Below are 19,227 nucleotides of genomic sequence, written 5' to 3' on the forward strand. Positions count from 1 at the left end.
CTCCACCCCCACTGACAGATGGGAGCTGAGATCTGAGAGGAGATGTCACATGCCCAAGGCCACACAGCAAGCGAGGGCAGGGGCGGGCCTAGCACCTGGGATCCCAGGAGCACACATGCCAACATGCTTTGAAAGTCAGACACTGTCACAATGGAAACTCAGAGGTCTGACCACGTGTGTCCTGGAGGTCCTAAAAATCAACACAAAATTTAAAGACAGCAGGAAAAACACACGTAGCAAGTTCGGCAGAGCAAAGCTTGTTAGTTTTAGTACATAACTACTCTTCCTTTAGCAAAACTCAAACACACCAACAGAAAGATGAGGTAAAAGTTTGCAGAAGAAATACGAAGGATAGATTTTTGAGGGGGGGGGGGGATTGCACCACTGAGCTACACCCCCAGCCCTTTTTAATTTTTTATTTTGAGACAGGTCTTGCTAAGTTGCCCAGGCTGACCTCCAATTTGGCCTTCCGAGTAGCTGGGATTACAGGCAGACACCACCATACATTAAAGGCGACTTACTCCTCATGAAGGTCCAGCTGTCTAGCATGGTTGTTGACAGGGGATGTTCTGGTACAGGAGGTCAATTTTTAAGCTGGGGTCTTCCTGGAGGTCAATTTATAATCTGTTCAGAAGTTTTAAAATGGTTCACATCCTGTGTAAGTCAGGGTGTCCAGAGACTCAGAACCAATGGGGTGGACTAATTAATTACCAGGATTTGGCTCATGTGTTTATGGAGATTGACAAGTTCCAAAGTCCCACTGGGCAAGTCTTACAGTTCAAGTAGTTCACGACCAAGTCCTAGAGCCTGAGAACAAGAAGAGCTGGTGGAATAGTTCCAATCTGAACGCTGGTGAGCTTGAGTCTGAGGGTAAGAAGGAACGATGTCCCAACTCAAAGGCAGTCAGGCAAAGAGAGAACCCTCTCCCATGGGTGTTCCACGGACCGGATGAGGCCCACCCACGAGAGGGAGGACATCTGCATCACCCCGACTCCTCATCCAACGTCACCCTCTTTCAGAAGCACCTCACAGCCATACCCAGAGTAGTATTTGACCAAATATCAGGTTGACCCAAAAAATGAACCATCACATCCTTCATTACAGCAATTTCACTTCTAGGAACGTATCCCCAGTATATAATTGAAGAAGCCTAAAAATATTATGTTTTTAGAATTGTCATCTTCGTGTTGTTGATAACACAGAGAAAACCCAGAAATGATGTAAGGAGTTTTTAGTCATATTTTAAAATATTCAACAACTTAAAAACTGGTTAAATTATCCATAGGATAGAATTTTTTAAAAATTTTGGTACCAGAGATTGATCCCACTAAGCCACATCCCCAGCCCTTTCTGGTGTTTTATTTAGAGACAGAGTCTTGCTAAATTGCTTAGGGCCTCACTAAGTTGCTGAGGCTGGCTTTGAACCTGAGATCCTCCTGCCTCAGCCTCCCAAGCTGCCAGGATTATAGGCATGTGGCACCGAGCTGCCATTAAAATATCTTGGAAAGGCATTTTTAAGGCATCTTGTAAAAAATGCTCATAAGATAATTTTGGGCTTAGAAGCAGCAGGATACAAAACTAGGTACGTGTGACAGCTTCCATACTAGTTTTAGCTCACTCTTATGCAGCAACCTCTACACATCAGCCTTCCTTATCATGTCATCTTCATATAACTCTGTAAAGCGGGTACTATTATTATCACCATTTTGCAAACAAGGACTCTGGAGTTAACTAACTTAGCCTGAGATCACCAGTGGGAAAGACTCAAAGCCATGGCTGAAGTCAAAGGCATTCTGACTCTGAGTCTTAGCTTTAATCCTTGAGCTGGTGGAAGGCGGGTAGGTAGGTAGGTGGGCTTGGGTGGGGGATAGAAGGAGGGGGACAGCACATCACGATATCCTGAGAGGTGGGATAATATTCCACCTCTCAGGAAATGGGAACTTCACCCTAGGTGCTCAACACTAAAATCTGGGCTCATTCTGAGTCCTTTCTCTTTCTTCCATCCCACATCTAGTCCAACACCAGAGTCTATCAACTCTTATTTTCAACTCAGCTCTGGACCTGGCTCCTTTCCTCCTCCGCTACTTCTGTCTGGTCCAGGTCACCACCCCTCTTGACTGGATGATTACAGTTGTCTCCAACGGTCTGCCTTGTCCCTCACTGTCCCTGTACCCAGCCAAGGATAATACTGCACTGATATGAACTGTTTACCTGCCGGGGGGTGGGGTGCTCAAGCTCTTTAGAAGCATTTAATCATGCTAATCATGCTCTAATGATGTTAGAAAGAGAAAGGATAGTTAGATAATTTTTAAAAGCTTTAATAGGATATTTCAAGGCATTTTATTTCACCCCCAGCCTCAGTCCCCTCATCTGAGCAACTGCTACCCTGATCCCCTGACTTTGAATCTCTGCATATTCGGGAGCTTTGGCAGCTCCTTATAGAAGGTGACTTTGTGACATCCCGGTGGCCCAAGGAAAGCCGTGCCCTTTTGCTGGCAGTTCAGTCTCCCTGGCTGGAGGGTCCCGTCGGCGAGCTTGTCTGGTCACTTTTTACTGTCCAGTCTCAGTCTCCTTCCTGTTCATTGTCTGTCAGAGAAGGGAGGTCTGGCAGGCTTTGGGGGCTTTGAAGTTAATGGCTCCTTTTATTTTCTCCTCCTGCAATCGGGGAAGTTCTGAGCATCTTGCTCCATTATTCCCCACAGAATCCTCCTCAGACTGGAAGGCTCCTCCTGCAACCCTAATCCTGGTTCCCAAACCAGGGCTGGTGCTGTGTGTGTGGCCCATTCAGAGTTTCTTTAGAAAGCCAATATTTACCAATCAGGAGACGTCCCTCAGGGAGTTAGCTCAGAGCTTGCATGGGGTTCTAAAGAGCAATGTCCTAGCAAGATTCTAGTGTGTCCTGTAATGATTATGAATGACAAAATGGTATTAGAGAGCAGTACATGCTTCCACTCATAGTCACAACAATCCTTTAAGGAACGAGTGGTTCCTTCATTTTACTAATACGAACAAGGCCCTAAGCGGCTAGTCTGCAGTCTCGCAACTTTCTGGATCCCATTTGGAAGATGGGGACGATAAATCTTTATCAGTCCAAAATCTGGGCCAGACGGTTCCTTTAGCACCCCCATCCCCATGTCCGCTGTTATTAATTCAATAACCCCATATTGACTGCTCTGTGCTAGGTGCCAGGGATACAAATATGACAAACAATGTCCTTGTCTTCAAGGAGCCAGGCCCGTGTGAGGGCGGATAGAGACGGCCGTGGGAGAACTGGAGGAAAGGCATGGCTAACACCTTGGAGATGAGGGACACCTACTCTCAACTCGGGACTGTGGCACTGTGCATGGTGTAGGCTAAGCAGTCCACAAAAGGCAGGTTTATCATATGTATTGACAGAAATACTAAAAATTATTATAATCATTGAATAACAAATTTTTTTTTTAAAAACTAGCAAAAGGGAAATTTTTGCCCCAAAGATTACCCATGGAGGAAAGTGGATAAGTGCAGGTTAAGAGTTAAATGGCATAGAATATCTCTGGAGGGCAACATAAATGGACTTCTCCTGGGACAGAGTTCAGAGGAACAGGATTACACAATTTGTGGAACCCGCTGCAAAACAAAAATACTGGAATCATTGTTTAAAAAGTAGGGGGAAAGTGCTGTTAAAAGGTATTCAGATATACAGTTTTTTCCTTTCTGTTTTCCATCTTTCTTGATTTTTTTTTTTTTTTTGTACTGGGGTTGGAACCCAGGGCCTTGCAAAATGCTAGGCAAGTGCTGTGCCAACTGAGGTCTATATTCAGCCCAGGGTATTTTGTTGTTGTTGTTGTTGTTTGTTTTTAAATAATATGCTATTTAATGTTCTTAGTAAACAAAAATTCAAAATTTAAAATATTAGTATAAATATTTTTGTTGAATATATTAATACTGTGTTAATAATTCATCTTTATATTGTGAAATGCCAGTCTTAAGTGGAAAAAGAACTGTTTAACTCATGCAGAATCACTGAAATTGCACAACTATTTTGCAGCTGGTGCACACAGACATATTTAGTTCTAACCATAAACAGTAGAAATGCTGCACAAAACTACCTTGGCTACTTTAATTGCACCTCTTGATACATGCACATCCAATTCATACTCTCTACCTTTGGCTTACTCAAGAGTAAAGAAGAGCAGAAGGAAGAGGGACTAGTGGTTAATCCAATATTCCCTTTCCTTCTCTGTCATGGTACCTGGTTGCCTAAGGCAGGAAGTAAGAGTCATATGAAAGCATGTAACAGGGTTTCTTGGTAATCCGTGTTACTTAGAATAATACTGCCGTTTGTTACAGGGCAGAGTCGTGTCCCCCAAAAGATATGTTGAGGTCCTAACTCTTAGTACCCCAGATTGTGACCTTATTGGAGAAGAGGATTGTTGCAGATGTCATTAGTTAAAATGAGGCCATCCTGGAGTAGGGTGGGCCCTTAGCCCAATATGACAGGTGTCCTTATAAAAAGATTAGATAAAGACAGGAGGGAAGAAGACTACATGAAGACGGAGATGTAGCTAGCTTACAAGCCAAGGAACAAGGACTCCTGACTACCACCAGAAACTAGGAAGAAGCAAAGAAGGATCCTTCCCTAGAGTCTCAAAGGGAGCACAGCCAGACCTGACTTCAGACTTCTGGCATCCAGAACCAAGAGCATGCATGTCTGTGGCTTTAAGTCACTTAGCTTGTGGCACTTTGTTACAGCAACCCTAGGAAATGGGCAGCGCCTTCCTTCTGTTCTCAAAGCAAATTCTGGTTCAAATGGAACACTTGGCCTCCCAAAGCTGTCACTACCCAGCCCTCCACTGAACTTATAGACCTAACTCACCTGCCTTGTAATCCTCAACCCACTCAATGCATCGTAGATCCACTGGGATTCTGTGCTTATAAGGCACAGAATATGACAGGCAAATGGGACTGCAAGGGACAAGTGGCACCTACGGCACTTTTTTGCTCTGCTCTCCTGCACACTCCTCTGTCCTAACAAACTTCATTTATGGAACACAGGTTCAAAGACAAACTCTTTAGAATGTCAAATGGCGGAGCACTGAAGCAAAGCACAGATGCTATACAACTGTGTGTGGGTCACACAGAGACACAGGAAGCTGGCCCTGGGCACAGGGAGACTTTTCACTTATTCCTCTTGTATTTTCATCACATTATGCATTTTTCTAATATTATTTTAAAATGTAAGATGTGCCAGCCTTATAAATGTCTTAATTTTTGAGTTCTGTTTGCAAATTGCTGTTTTTTTTTGTTGTTGTTGTTGTTTGTTTCTTTTTGTATTTCCTGCCTGATTCTCAGGCCTAATCTGCAGAATGGTATCTCAAGAATTTCTAGGCAAGGATCATAAAGGATTTGGCAAATGTTCTCTTGACTATGTAGAGCACTCAGCTAGGAACAGTTTTAAGGGGTTAGCCTGGGTTTTGGTTAAAGACCAAAGTGATAAGAAGGCAGATGTCTTCCAAGTCAGCCTTCATGCTTTTGGTCCCAAATGGCAAGTTCAAACCATTAAGACCCCAAGGAAGCGCTACTCAAAGTATATGCCTCAACATCCCCGGGAAGTTGTGTTGAAGGAATTGACATCATTGACTCACCAGAATATCCGTGCAGTGTGGTCCTGGCAGCAAAAGCTGGAAACAGCCTCAGTATCCAGCAAAAGATTGGTTACATACCTCTCGACGGATCCATCCTATGGGATGGATGTTGAGATCCTAACTCTTAGTACCCCAGATTGTGACCTTACTGGGGAATAGGGTTGTTGCAGATGTCATTAGTTAAAATGAGGCCATCCTGGGGTAGGGTGGGCCTGTGGCACTATGGGGTATCATGCTGCTCTGTGGGCACTGCCACAGACACCAAGTGGGAAAAAATGAGGTCCAGAAAAACATGCACGTTATGCTTTCATTGATGTAAAAGGAAAAAAGGTGTGAATGTCTATGTTGGTAAATGCAAAGGTCACTTTTTAAGGAAACGTAAGGTGATGGCCATCCTTGGGGAGGAGTTTAAGGCCTGGGACCAGGGGGACAGCATGTGTTTCACTGTACGTGAGTTTGTATCATAGAAAAAGGAGAAAGTCAAGCCAAGCCAAGTTAGCAGTCAATCTGTGGTGGAAATATTAGATCAAGTTGTCTTTAAGGAAGACTGGAACAAGCAGAGGGTTCCCCCCTCAATTTAAACATAAGAAATCTGCAGACGGGTAGAATGCATTTGCTTTAAATATGTGCCTCCCAGTCCATGACCTTCAGAGGCTGAGGGAAGAGGTGGGGGACAACTGACCCACAGCAAGCACTTAAAAGTTTAGTTTTTGAATGAGTAAGCGGAGGACAGAATATTTCTTCTTGGCTTGGCTAGGGTGGGAGCAGATGAGAGAAGTAACTCCAGCTCCCTGCTGTCCAGCCCAGGAAGCCCCCCTCTGCTAAGGGCACCTGTGGACAGTGACTTACCACCAAAGCCATCAGTTTATTGGTGCAATGTATTTTTACTCTTCAGAGATAAAACTGGGAAATGAGGGGCTCCTGAGAATGCAGAAGACAAGAGTGCAGAACCCGAATGTTTAGAATCCTCTTAAAATAGCCCCTGGAGAAGAGCCCAAAGTATCTGCTTCCCTCTGTTATCAGCACTCCTGATAACTGATAGCTGAGGTTTAGGAAAGGGGACTACAAACTACCTAATAAAGGCCTTTTTTTCCCCATGTGCCCAGAAAAGAAAGGTTTTTGAAAAAGAAATAATACAGTTGTGTGTGTGTGGGGGGGGGGGGAGCAAAATAAAAATACCCCACCACAAGTTGTTCAATGGAAGGCCTCTCTAGTAAAATAGGTGATGTGATCTTAAAACAGCATTCACTGGGAAAGACAGTAGAAGGAATCGGACTTAACGCTCCTATGTTCATATATGAACACACGACCAGTGTAATTCCACATCATGTACAATCACAAGAATGGGAAGTTATATTCCACGTATGTATAATATGTCAAAATACATTCTATTGTCATGTATAACCAAAAAAAATAACATTCACTCTTTTTTTGTGGTTACGAAAGTAACACGTTTCTCATAGAAAATTTAGAAAATATAGACATACTAGGAAAAAAAGTAAATTAAAATTTCCCATAATCCCACTGTTCTGATCACACAGTATGGATATGCATAAACACGTACGAATGTAGGACAACTGGAATTATACTCTAGACTTCTATTTATTTAATGTATCATGAACATTTCCCTAAATCATTATGCATTCTTTAAAAAAAATTTTTTTAAAGATCTGGATTGTTTTTAGCCAGGTCACTGTTCTAGCAGTTCACTATAAAAAAAAAAAAAAAAAAAAAAAAAAAAAAGCATTTTGATGAAACCCCTCCTAAATAAATCTTTGTGCTTGTCTGTTTGGGTTTTTTTGTTTTTGTTTTTGTTTTTTTTTAAGAAAAAATTTCCAGGGGTGCAATAGTTGGGTCAAATGATACACTCTTGAACTTTCTGATTCATATTGTTGTTTGGAAAGATGGCATTGATTTATATAACCAAAAAAACTGTATATTTGCCAACTTTGTGTATTATGCTTTCAAAAATCTTTGCCAAAAATATACCTACTGTTTTTATAAAATTTTACAGTGTTTGTTAGTGCATATGGGCATTTAAAAACGATATTTACCTATGCACAGTGGTGCATGCCTGTAATCCAGCTACTCTGGACACAGGCAAGAGAATCGAAAGTTGAAGGTCAGTGGGGGCAAAGACCCTGTCTCAAAATAAAATAAAACAAAATAAAATAATATAAAATAAAATAAAAAGGGCTGGAGGTGTACTGCAGTGGTAAGGGGCTTGCCTAGCATGCATGAAGCCCTGGGTTTAATCCCCAGGACAGCAAAAATAAATATTAAAAAAATACGTTTACCCATGTACAGTTCTTGTAGATTTCTTTGATGGCATGCAGTTCAAGTTCTTCCTTCATTTTGGCATGTAGGGTGGTTAGTGTTTTACAGATTGATATATAAAAGATCTATATACTAAGATCAACCTTTTGTCACATTTGTTAAAATTTTTTTCTCTTGTCACTTGCCTTATTGGTAATGATGTTTGATGTATCTAAGTCTTGCATATTTATTCAAATTTATCTACTCATCCTTATTCTTAGTTTCTTCCTATGTCTTACTATCTAGACCTTCCCCTCTGAATAATTTACCTGTTTTCTTCTAATTTTCTGGTGATTTTTGTTTGCAGTTCTTATATTTGATGATAATTCAAATAAATCCTTATTTTCATACCTCCCATCAATTTCTGCAATTTTACCTATTTTATTAAAGAATTTATCCTTTGATCCCTCTCCCAACTAAAGTGAAATGCCATATATATCACAGTGGACTTTTAAGCATACTGAGTATTTCTAGATTTTCAATTATTCCAGTGATGCTTAATATATTCATTCTTGTGTCAAAAGCTGTTGTAAAGCTTTTAATATGCTTTAAGATTTGGTAAAATACAGGTCTATCTCCCTAAAAAATATGAATTTCTTAGCTTTTCATCCTTCCATTAGAATGTCAGAAAAATTGTTACATTCCTTCCCACCCACTCTGAACTATTAGGATTTTATTAGAGTGAGTTTGGTAAAGTTTGTATTTTTACCTCTTTCAATTCCTTCTAGTCTTCCTTATTATGTTTCAACCTTTGTAATTTCTTCATTAAGGGCCTGCACATTTATTGGTTTATTCCTGGGGAATTTTCTTTTAAAAGGGCTCTTAATGTTTTTATGTTAAAAATGCTTTCTTTTTTACATAAACAAATCTCATCATTACATACAACTATAATGCACCAATAAAAAATGTGGAAACAGAAAAAAAAAATGCTTTTCCAGGAGCTGGGAATGCAGCTCAGAGGTAGACTGCTTACCATGCACAAGGCCCTGGGTTGAACCCAACACCACAACACAAAATATGCTTTTCATACCAGGCACCTGGTAGAACCCACCTGTAATCCCAGCTACCTGGGAGGCTGAGGCAGGAGGATTGCAAGATCAAGGTCAGTCTTAGCAATTTGGTGTGAATTGCTGTCTCAAAGTAAAAATAGACTGGGGATGTAGCTCAGGGGTAGGATGCTTACTTAGCAGGAGAGATCCTGGGTTCAATCCCCAGCATGATAAAAATAAATTTAAAAAAAAAGGGGGGTGCTTTTTAAGATTCAACTGAAGTTTTATCAAAGTTGACTTAATTTTTTTTTTTCCAGGTGGGTTTTTGCTCCTAGAAAATCAGAAGACTAAAGACTCTTCCGTGTTCACTTTATGTCTGGCATAGTGATTATTCTCTCCCGTGCATTCTCATTTAACGACAACATATCTTCAGCAGGTTAGTGCAACTTATAGTCCCATTTTACATGACCCCAGACTCTTAAGTGTTTGAGGAACTTGTCAAAAATCACCCAGTTGGTAGGTGGATTTGATCCAAAGTTTATGATCTACAAGATCTCACAAAAATCAGGACAGTCCAATGCTGTGCTACCAAGTGGGCTGACTGAAGAAAGCGCCTTTCTGAAAACAACTGAATTATAAACACTGCTTTCCATCCGCGTTACCTTTCCAGAAGACTGGTTTTCCTCCCATGTACAGCATGGATCCATACTTTGCACGAGCACAATAAATACCAGTGAGGAACTCATGGATAACGAGGAGTGGCTTTTCTAGAGCTTTTGTGGGCAGTGTCCTTTGGTAAGTCACCTCCCCATCACAGGACAGGTTTAAAAATAAAAGGGAGGGAGGGAGGAAGGAAGGAAAGAAGGAAAGAAAATTTAAAAGAAGAAGAAGAAGAAGAAAGAAAAACAGGTGGAACAGATCGCAGGTTGGCTAGAGCAATGCTCGCGGAAGGGAGAACTTTCTGGGGACGTCCTGCCCGCGCGTTTCACGCGTGGTGCGCGCAGGTGGCGCCGCGTCCCCACGCTCGCGACGCAAGCCGCCGGTGTGCCCAGAAGCCCACGGCAAGTGTCCGCGAAGGTGAGAAGCTTTCCACACTGGCGAGGGAGGAGGGCGGGCAGGAAGCCCAGCCAGCGGTGGGGAAAGAAAGACTCCAATTCCCAGCCCCCCGCCCCGCGGGGCGCAGGGCGCTGGCAGCGCATGCGCGAGGCCCGGCCCCCAATTCCCCCAGCGAGGGAGGGAGGCCCCCGGCGGCCGGGAGCTGCGAGCCGCGGCGGGACCCGAGCGCACGCAGGGGCGCGGCGGCTGCCGGGGAGCCGGGCTGCGGACGCCGCGGCTGAGAGCGCCCAGAGCCCGGGCGAGGTCCAGCCGCGTGCAGGCACCCGAGGGCACAGTCCGCTCGACCCCGGGAGGGGCCCGGCGCCCGCGGCCCCCCACGCCCGGAGAGGGATGCGTGAGTTTCGCCCCGGCTCGAGGGCAGGATGTGGGAGCAGGACAAAGGCTGGGCGGCGGGGGAGGAGTTGGGGACGGCGAGCCGGTGGCCGCCGCCGGAGCTCCAGCCTCGGGCGAACTAGCGGACTCGGCAACTTTCTCTGTAACTTTTGCAGAAGAGAAGATAAAAATTCTGCAAGTTGTTGCACAGCTCCAGATCGCCCCGGGTCCGGCGGGCAGAGAGAAGGGGGCACCCGTAGGCTTTCCCGCACGGGAGGTGACCGCCCGCTTCGCTGAGAGAGGCAGGAGGGGCGCCCGTCCGGGCCCCTGACCCAGGGCGAGGGAGGATTGGGACAGCAGGGGCGGGGGGCGCGGGGCTCGGAGCCGGCGACACGCTTCGGCCACTGTGGTTGCCCGTGTCCCGGCAGGGTACGTCCGGAGATCCCGATAGCCGCGGAGCGCGGCGCTGCAGTCGCGATGATGGATGAGCCGTGGTGGGAAGGGTGCGTCGCCTCGGACGTCCACTGCACTCTGCGCGAGAAGGTCAGTCCCTCCCCGCCCTTGTCACTCGCGGCACTGGGTATTTAAAGCCGGCCCCCTTTCTCCATTCTTCCTCCCGCCTCCCCTCGGTGTCCGCAGGCCGCCCCGCGTGGGAACTCAGAACTCCGGGTGCCTTTCTTTGCCGCTGCCCTTTTCCTTCTCCGTGGTGCCGGGGCGTTTGGGGGCCGGAGTGAGGACGGGAGCAATATTGGAGAACTTGAACTCGTTTTTTCTGATTAGGAACCTGGAGCTCCCAGCCAGGACGATTAAACGGAGATAGTCCCTGTACCGCAAAGGCAGTATTTCTCATAGGATTGCTTCCCCAAGTTGTCTTAGATGGTATATGAATAGATCTTTAAGCATATTGTAATTAATTCTAATTTATAAGTGTGCCTATATGCGTGGTGTGCGTTTGTGTCTACGTCTATGCGTAGAGAGGGAGAGAGAAAAAGTTCTGCATAGGATAAACGATGTTGATTTTCCACTTATTATAGTAATGATGTAGCAGTTCCTTTTAAAATAAATTTATTAGCCTGGGGAGGTAGCTCCGTGGTAGAGTGCTTGGGCGCAGTAAATTTAAGTAAAAAGAGTAAGTTTATGCAAAGAAATATTAGGTAAATGGTATTTCGGGGAAATGCATATTTATGGGCAAATGTGTGTGTGTGTGGGGGGTGTGGAACGGAATGACTGAAATTTAAGAAACTCCAGCCTACTTGAAAGAGGCTACAAAACTGGAAGGCTGAGGGAGAACAGAAAACTTCCTGATGGGCTTCTCTCCGGTGGCAGAAGGTGGCCGCTGAAATGTGACCCCAGCACTCTCCTCCCCTGGAGAGGAGGAGAGTGCTGGTGGGCGTGGGAGGGTGGAAGGGCCAGGTGGACTGGAGGCCCGGGCCTGTGCTGAAACTGGGAAGGGTGATTTGGGGAACAGGCGTGAAGCAGGGGAGTAGGTGGGTTGCCTGGGACCACCGTAACCCGCCGGCTGGAGCGCTTAAAGCAACAGAAATTTATTCTCTGGAAGCTACAAATTCTAGATCACTGTGTTGGCAGGGACACACCCTCTATGAAAGCCCCAGAAAAGGATCTTTCCTTCTCTCTTAAGTTTTGGGGACTCTTGGCGATCCTTAGCATTCCTTGCCTCCCTGATTCCAGTCTGTGTTTCTCTTCTCAGGAACACACCCGCCCTAATCCAGTATGACCTCGTTATAATCTCATCACATCTGAAAAGACCCCATTTCCACACAAGGCTGCATTCTGAGGTTCTAGATGGACACTAAGGGAAATGGGAGGCACTACTCAACCCAGTGCCTCCACACACAGGTCCTGCATTCAGCACTTCCCTACCAGGTGTCTGTAGGACCTGTGCATAAAGCTCCCAGCTCCTGGGGGTTTCCCTCCACCAGGAGTGGCTGTCTTCCAGTCACATGGGTCCTTTTTTCTCTTTTCCTGCACCTGCTGAACCCCTGTCTGGCGTTCTTGTCCAGGCTGTAGCTTTCCCCAGTTCCCTTGGTCTTCCTGGAACAGAATGGCCACAGTGTGACAAACTGGGCTTCTGGAGAAGTCCAGGTCTGAGTGGTTCCGTTTGACTGGGGCAGTGGTGGCGAGGGTGGTAGGCCAGGCAGCTGTGGTCTTGTCCTTTTCCGGAGGTGGTGACTGGATGAGTTGAGGTGCTGGAGCCTCCTTGTTTATCAAAGGCTTGGGGTTATCCTTTCTGCTCATGGCTTATGAGGAATGACTTTGACCCAGAGGGAGGGATTACTAAGAGCAATATAAACTCAACTAGTTCAGTTACCTGACAAGCCCAGCCTTTTATATATAAGCAAGTATATATACAAGCCGTTCAAAGAAAGTAATTCCCCTGTGAATTTTTGCTTCCCTTGCAATAGTCCCACATTAGTGTCCTCTTGGCTGCTCCCCTCTAAGTGAAGTCAGGTTTGCCCCAGGTTTATAGGTTAGAAATAGAAGATTTACTTGGGATTTGTTGTCCAGGGTCACCCATGACTTGAAGCTGATCTTACTAGAGCATATCCCAAGGGTCTTTCACTATCGTGTCCCACCTCTTCCAAATATTGCTATTGTTTTTCTTTTTTTATTTCCTCTCCCTCTTCAAAGAAGGTATTTCTTAAGAACATTTGGCTTGTATCTGGGTTATGGCTTAGTGATAGAGCGCTTGCCTAGCATTTGTGAGACACTGAGTTTGATTCTCAGCACCACATATAAATAAATGAATAAAATAAAGGTCTGTCAACATCTAAAGAAGATTTCTTAAAAAAAGAACCTTTGGCTTAATGGAGAGTTTCCAGGGTCAAGTGCCTCGCCTTCCTTGAGGAATGAGGGCTGGCCCCTTGTTTTTCCCAGATGGGGTAATTTTTATTAAACATCTTCTCTGATAACACTGTAGAACACTGTAGAACAACTTTGCAAGCGCCTGGTACATAGTGGACGCTCATTCTTTGTTGAACGTTGCTGGATGAATCCAAAGCACGGGGTCGCATATGCCACATGTTGAGGTTACAGAACCACTAGCAGTTATCCCACCTGACCAGGGTAACCCCAAGGCAACCCTGAGAGACCTGGGAAAGAGGAGCAGGAGCCCCATTTCATCAGATCTGAGAGTCCAGTCTAGCATCAGACTAGATTGTGGAAAAAGAAACACCATGGAAACCAGTCTAGGTGTTAGGTGCAAAGTAATAATGGCAGTGGAACCCCAAACCACACACTTAACTTCTTGAACCTGGCTGCTGGGGTCCATCTTCCCACAACAGTCACAGTTTAGATTGTGACACTTCCTTGTTTAAAGACCTTCAGTGCCATCCTGTTGCACTTATAGTAAAATTCCCTGGACACCTGACACAATCTGGCTCCAGCCTACTCTACTACATCGTCTCCTGCTCCCTTCCCACCCCTCATGCCCCTCTTTCCTCCCTCCCGCCTCCCCTTCCTTCCTTGTGCTGGGGATGAACCTAGACCCTCGCACATGCTAGGAGAATGCTCTGCCCCTGAGCTACACCCCCAGCTCCCGTCTTTGCTATGTTTCTGTTCCTTGAACAGGTCAGACGTGTTCATGCCTTGGGGCCTTTGCACTGGCTGTTCTGTTTGACTTCTTAGGCATCTCAGTCTGTAGCCTGGTTGCCTCCCCCACCCAGTGTGTTAATCCACTCCCTATCACTCTCAGATCACTGTTTTATTTTCTTTATAGCAGGTACCAGTTTCTGAAATCATTTCCTATTTGTTTGTGCTCTGTGAGAACAGGCCTGTCTTGCTCAGGCTGGGGATGCGGTACCTAGCACGAGCCTTCCTGATGTGTATGAAGTAATGAGAAGGATTGCTGGGAAGGAAGCTGGGGAGAAGTGTTTCAGAGGAATGTAAGGATTAAGGGCCATGTGGGACTTGCAGTAGGTACCTGGCTGGCATCCTGCCTTCCCATGTATGACCCCTGCGTGGGAGACCACGGCCCCTTCACATAGTGTGGGCTCGGGTATGGCCACCCTCCACAGGGTCCACAATCCTTGTAAGAAAGACTTTGTTATTTCTTTGAATCATTGGACCAGTGACAGGGTTGAGGCCCCAAAGAGAGCAGTTTGCCCACAGCCATGTGTCTGCGGAGGCCTGGTGCCCAGGAGCACCACCCTGTATCAGAAGACCTGGCCTGCCTGGGTAAGGCGTGCTGTCCTGTGAATGGGGCAGTGGAGTCCCTCTGCTGCCCCCAGGGCTCTGGAGAAAGCTCTCCTGCTTCTCCCTCTCCAGACCACTTTATCCCACGCTAAGCCCTTAAATTCCTCCTTTGATCATGCCCTGGGCCTGTTGCTCCTGTGGAAGCTGCCTAGAACCTGCCTCCCCTCGGCTCCTCCCCCTCTGACCTTTCTGCTGGGGGTGGGACACCAGCACACAGGAGAGCCAGGTTTCTTACCTGCTGCTGCTGCCTGGTGCCCTTTGACCCTCTTCACTGAACTTGAGGGAGGAGCTAGCACATCCTGGCTACCTGGGGACCGGGAGAGGCTTTAGTGATGTGTTTTTGGTAATTGGGTCCATGCCACCACGAGTATCCACATTAAAACGCTGAGCCAGCCGGGGGCGGGGGTGCACACCTGTAATCCCAATGACTTGGGAGTGTGAGGTAGGAGGATTGTACATTTGAGGCCAGCCTCAGCAAGTCAGTGAGGTCCTGTCTCAGAACAAAAAATAAAGACTGGGGATGCAGCTCAGTGGTAAAGTACTTGTACCAGATGAGCGAACCCATAGGGGCAAAAAGAGACATCCACCTAAGTTTAAAATTAATACAGAGTCTTAAATCCAGGAATTACAGGTTTGGGCAAGTTTGGGGTACACATGGCGGAATTAGAGCACTTGGCCTGAGGGCCACCTTTCCTGTCCTCCAAGCTGTCCAGCCTCTGTCGCCTCTGCCTTGTGTCCTGGTCCCAATAATTTGTGTTTACTTCTCTCTCAAGGTCTTTGTCACCTGTGTATTAAATGTGTCTCTGCCCATTAAACTCTGGCCGCTTGTGGGCATGAACGTGCCTTATACTTCGGGGTCCCCAGGCAGAGGGACCTTGCAGGCACAGACAGGAAGGAGCCCAGAGGTTGGAAACAGGCCCAGGATGGATTCTTTTGGCGGGTAGTTGAACGGGTGTTCAGAAGCACTTCCCCGGGATCCTGTGTTAGGCCCTTGGCATTTACCATTGGGTACCTGCTGGTTTAGCCAGTGTTAGAGTTTAGATAGTAGGTGTCCCCAATGCAAGAACATCCAGAGGTGAAAGAATGGGGTTGTGAGAGCCTTCACCTGATCAGTGGATTAATCCCCCATGGGATTAACTGAGTGCAAACTGAAGACAGGCAGGGTGTGTCTGGAGGAGGTGGGCATCGGGGGCGTGACTTTGGAGTCTCTATCTGGTGAGTGGACCCTGTGCTTCCTGGAGAGATGTCTCGATCTGCTTCTCTCCACCACACTCTTCTGCCATGACGTTCTGCCTCACCTCGAGCCCTGAGGAATGGAACCAGCGTTCCGTGAACTGTGACCTGTGAAACCATGAGCCCCCAAATAAACTTTCCGTCCTTCAGTTGTTTTTGTTAGGTCTTTTGGTCACAGCAGTGACAAAGCTGACAAAAACAGCCAGGGGAGTCCACACTTAGCTGTGCTGCTGGGCAGAGGACACAGCGGAGGCTGCCTCCCAGCTCCCTAGGCGCCTGCGCCTTCTCCTCTCAGGCAGTGCTGGGCAGAGACTTAGAAAACAATTACCGCAGGGCAGGTTTTCAGGCCTGGAGCAGATTACAGCTTCAGGATCTGAGGAAAGGATGACTACAGGTTGAGCCTAGAAAAGAAGAATCTAGATAATCCTGCCCAGACCTCCATCAAAAGGTTCCATTTTTCTTCCTGACTTTTATCTCCAGATGAGCCACAAAAATAGAACTCTCTCTTGTCTTCTTTGGGCTCGTTTTATGCGTAGCATTCATTCTCCAAGTAGGAAAAGGAGCTGGTAAGTGAAGAAGATGTTGGAGGGCCCTCAGCATTGTGGTTTAAGATGTTTTGAATTTAGGGAGATGGGGGAAAGTGTGGAGGAAAACAATGTCTGCCCCCAAGGCCATGTTGACCAGCCTGGCTTGGCATGACCTAGTAGCTTCATCCCTCTGGGCTCTGGAGCTGCAGACCTGGCCGGAGGCCTCCTCTTCCTCCCACTCCCCCAGGGCCCTCCATCTTCTGACTTCCAAGTCAGCATGGTGCCTACCTCTGACTTGAGCCTACAGAGTAGCCAGCCACCTGGAGCCTCTCCTACTCCCTGAAGCTACTTCACTGTGCACTTGGAGGACCTTATGTGGGAGACCACCTTTCTTCAATCAGTGCACTGACAAAGGACATTTTTACTGATCTGTGATTGAACATAGAAAAAGATCTTCCAAAACACCAACAACCTGAATTTTGTCGAGTGATGATAATGTTGGTGGCTGCTGTTTACGGTGCACTCGACTATTGGAGATAACGTGCCAGCATTCGGCATTCTGCCATGTATTGTCTCATTTACTCCTCATCTTGGCCCCGGTGTGGGTATTCCCCGTTTCACAGAGATGGAACTACAAGCCCCACCTGATGTCACCGTCTTGAGATCAAACACCTGATTGTATCAGAGCTTGAACGTAAATTATTTGAAAAAAAAATTTTTTTAAACAAAGACAGGAACTAGAAGACAGGAAAAAATCTAAACTGTCAGTCATGACTCTGTAGGCTCTGGTGCTTTAGTTTGTTCACAGTGATCTCTAGGAGATGTGCTCTCCCTAAACCACCCTGAAAAGTTAGCCACTGTGGGTGCTGGACCCGTTGTAGGCATTGGGAAGGGCCAGGCCAGGCCAGGCCAGGATCTCCATGTTTCGTCCTGGTGGGTGGCCATGCCTGATACCTCACCTGTATATGGTGCTTCTCACCTTGAAGAGATTTGGCCTCTGCCATTGCCTGTCTTTGGAGAGGCTATAGTGGGCTCTTGCAGTTGATCAGGGAAAGAAATGCCTCAGGACCCTCCTACCACATGAAGTCTACCAGCTGACTGATGGCAGAATCTCATCCTAGAGCCATCCTTGGCCCCTGAGTTACAACCATGTCGTTTTCTCGCAACCTCTGAAATTGGCAGATTCTTTTATTTCTCTCTTTCCATATGAATATGTTTTTTCACTCTTTGTCTCCTAAATTCCTTAAATTTTTGCACTATACACTGCACATCTGTCTCCTTATAGAAAGCGGTGACCCAAGTCCCTACTCAATAATTTGGCTAGGTCACCCCCACAATTGGTTTTTCCATTTCTTTTCCTTGCTTGGAACTTCTGCATCCCGAGACAGGATTTCTTCCCATATCACAAGACGCACCCAGATCTGCTGATAGGAAGGTGTTTTAGACACTTTGGTGGGATGTGTCTGCCCCGCTTATATCTAGGAACATGTAATTCAGGCCTTTCAAACCCAAATGTGGGGCTTGACAAGCCCTTACCTACTGTACTAACAGTGTGCTTCCTGGTGCCTCAAGTGACTTGGCATTGTCACTTGAGTCTTCAAGTGAGATCTTAAGTGATTGGCCCTCAGGGTCCTTCCTGGAGGTGAGGGTACCAAGCTTCCCAGTACAAGAGGAGTTTCCTTCAGTCCACATCACAGAGCTGCCCCAGGAGGTCACTAACTCCTGATTCTGAGCCCAGTGCTGGAATGTACAGACTGGATGAAAGATGGAGAAGGACCAAAAACTGTAAATGGGGTTGGAGAGCCGGACAAGGTGTCATTCAAGAAGGTGTCCAGCTTTGAGGCTCCCTGGCTCCAATGCCTTGCCTGTGTCTTGTTTTTCTTTTTTTGTTTTGTTTTTCTTTCTTTTTTTCCTTTATTTTTATGGTTCTGGGAATTGAGCCCAGGGGCGCATTACAGCTGAGCTACCCCTAGCTCGCGCTATCTCTCTCTTTCTCTCTCTCTCTCTCTTTTTATTTTGAGACAGGGTCTAAGTTGTTGAGGCTGGCCTTGAACTTGTGATCCTCCTACCTCCGCCTCCCAAGTCACTGGGATTACAGGCGTGCACCCCTGTACCCAACCTTCACCTGCATCTTGCAGGAAGCTAGTGGCAAAATTGAATCAGGATTTGGCCTTGTCCCTGGAGTCCTTGAGGTCTTAGAATACCAAAGTGCAGAGTGTGTGTGTGCACAGCACCCGTTTGAGGTTTGGTCTCAGTGCACCTTGTGTGTGGAAGAAGCAGACTTATCTTCAAAGGCTTCTCTTTATCTGTAACACCTGCCTCCCAGGTGTCCCAGGGAGAAAATGGGTCTCTGTGCTGTCTGTCAACCTCCGGGCCTCTAGGGTGTGGGATGAGAAAGGACTTGGCTGGGCACCCTGGTTGACTGGGCACCCTATGTAAGGGGAGGACGTTGAGGCCTGGGACCTGGCCCCACGCCCCTGCCCTTGACTTGTTCTTCGTGTTTCCCTTGGGTAAAGGGAACACAGCCAAAGATTCTCTTGTGCACCTGGCGGTGGGAGGTGACACTGGGTTATTACACACATGCACACGCACACACTCACAAGCTCACAAAGTATTTGTTTCAGAAACTGCAAAAGTAAATACAAGCCATCAGAAGAAGGTCAGGTTCTCCTCATCGTCCACCACTTGGAAATGGCCTCTGCTGACACTGGGTGTATAGTCCGTTCTTCTGTATGCATATCATCTCATCACAAGGCATTTTGAGATTTTTTTCAAATAGTAAAAATGGAAAGTAATTTCTGAAAATGTCATGTTCGTTTCGCATGTGTGTCTTTTCCCCTTGTTCTCCACCCGATTCCTGATTACTGGATACTAGCAAAAAAAAAAAATTAAAAA

The 19,227-nt window shown here is 46.4% G+C and overlaps 1 protein-coding gene across 1 annotated transcript in view; it reads left to right on the forward strand.

The window, feature by feature from the left end:
• Window positions 1–10,031: 10,031 nt before the first annotated feature.
• Window positions 10,032–19,227, forward strand: part of CCNJL (cyclin J like) — a 52,184-nt gene continuing 42,988 nt past the window's right edge. Inside the window, 5 exon segments of the mRNA XM_079143839.1 lie at window positions 10,032–10,184; window positions 10,187–10,240; window positions 10,243–10,367; window positions 10,369–10,382; window positions 10,789–10,903. Of these exon segments, the coding sequence (XP_078999965.1) occupies window positions 10,130–10,184; window positions 10,187–10,240; window positions 10,243–10,367; window positions 10,369–10,382; window positions 10,789–10,903 (363 nt within the window). The 5' untranslated portion in view covers window positions 10,032–10,129.

Source organism: Sciurus vulgaris, assembly GCF_902686455.1.
Source record: "Sciurus vulgaris genome assembly, chromosome: 6".
NCBI lineage: Eukaryota > Metazoa > Chordata > Mammalia > Rodentia > Sciuridae > Sciurus > Sciurus vulgaris.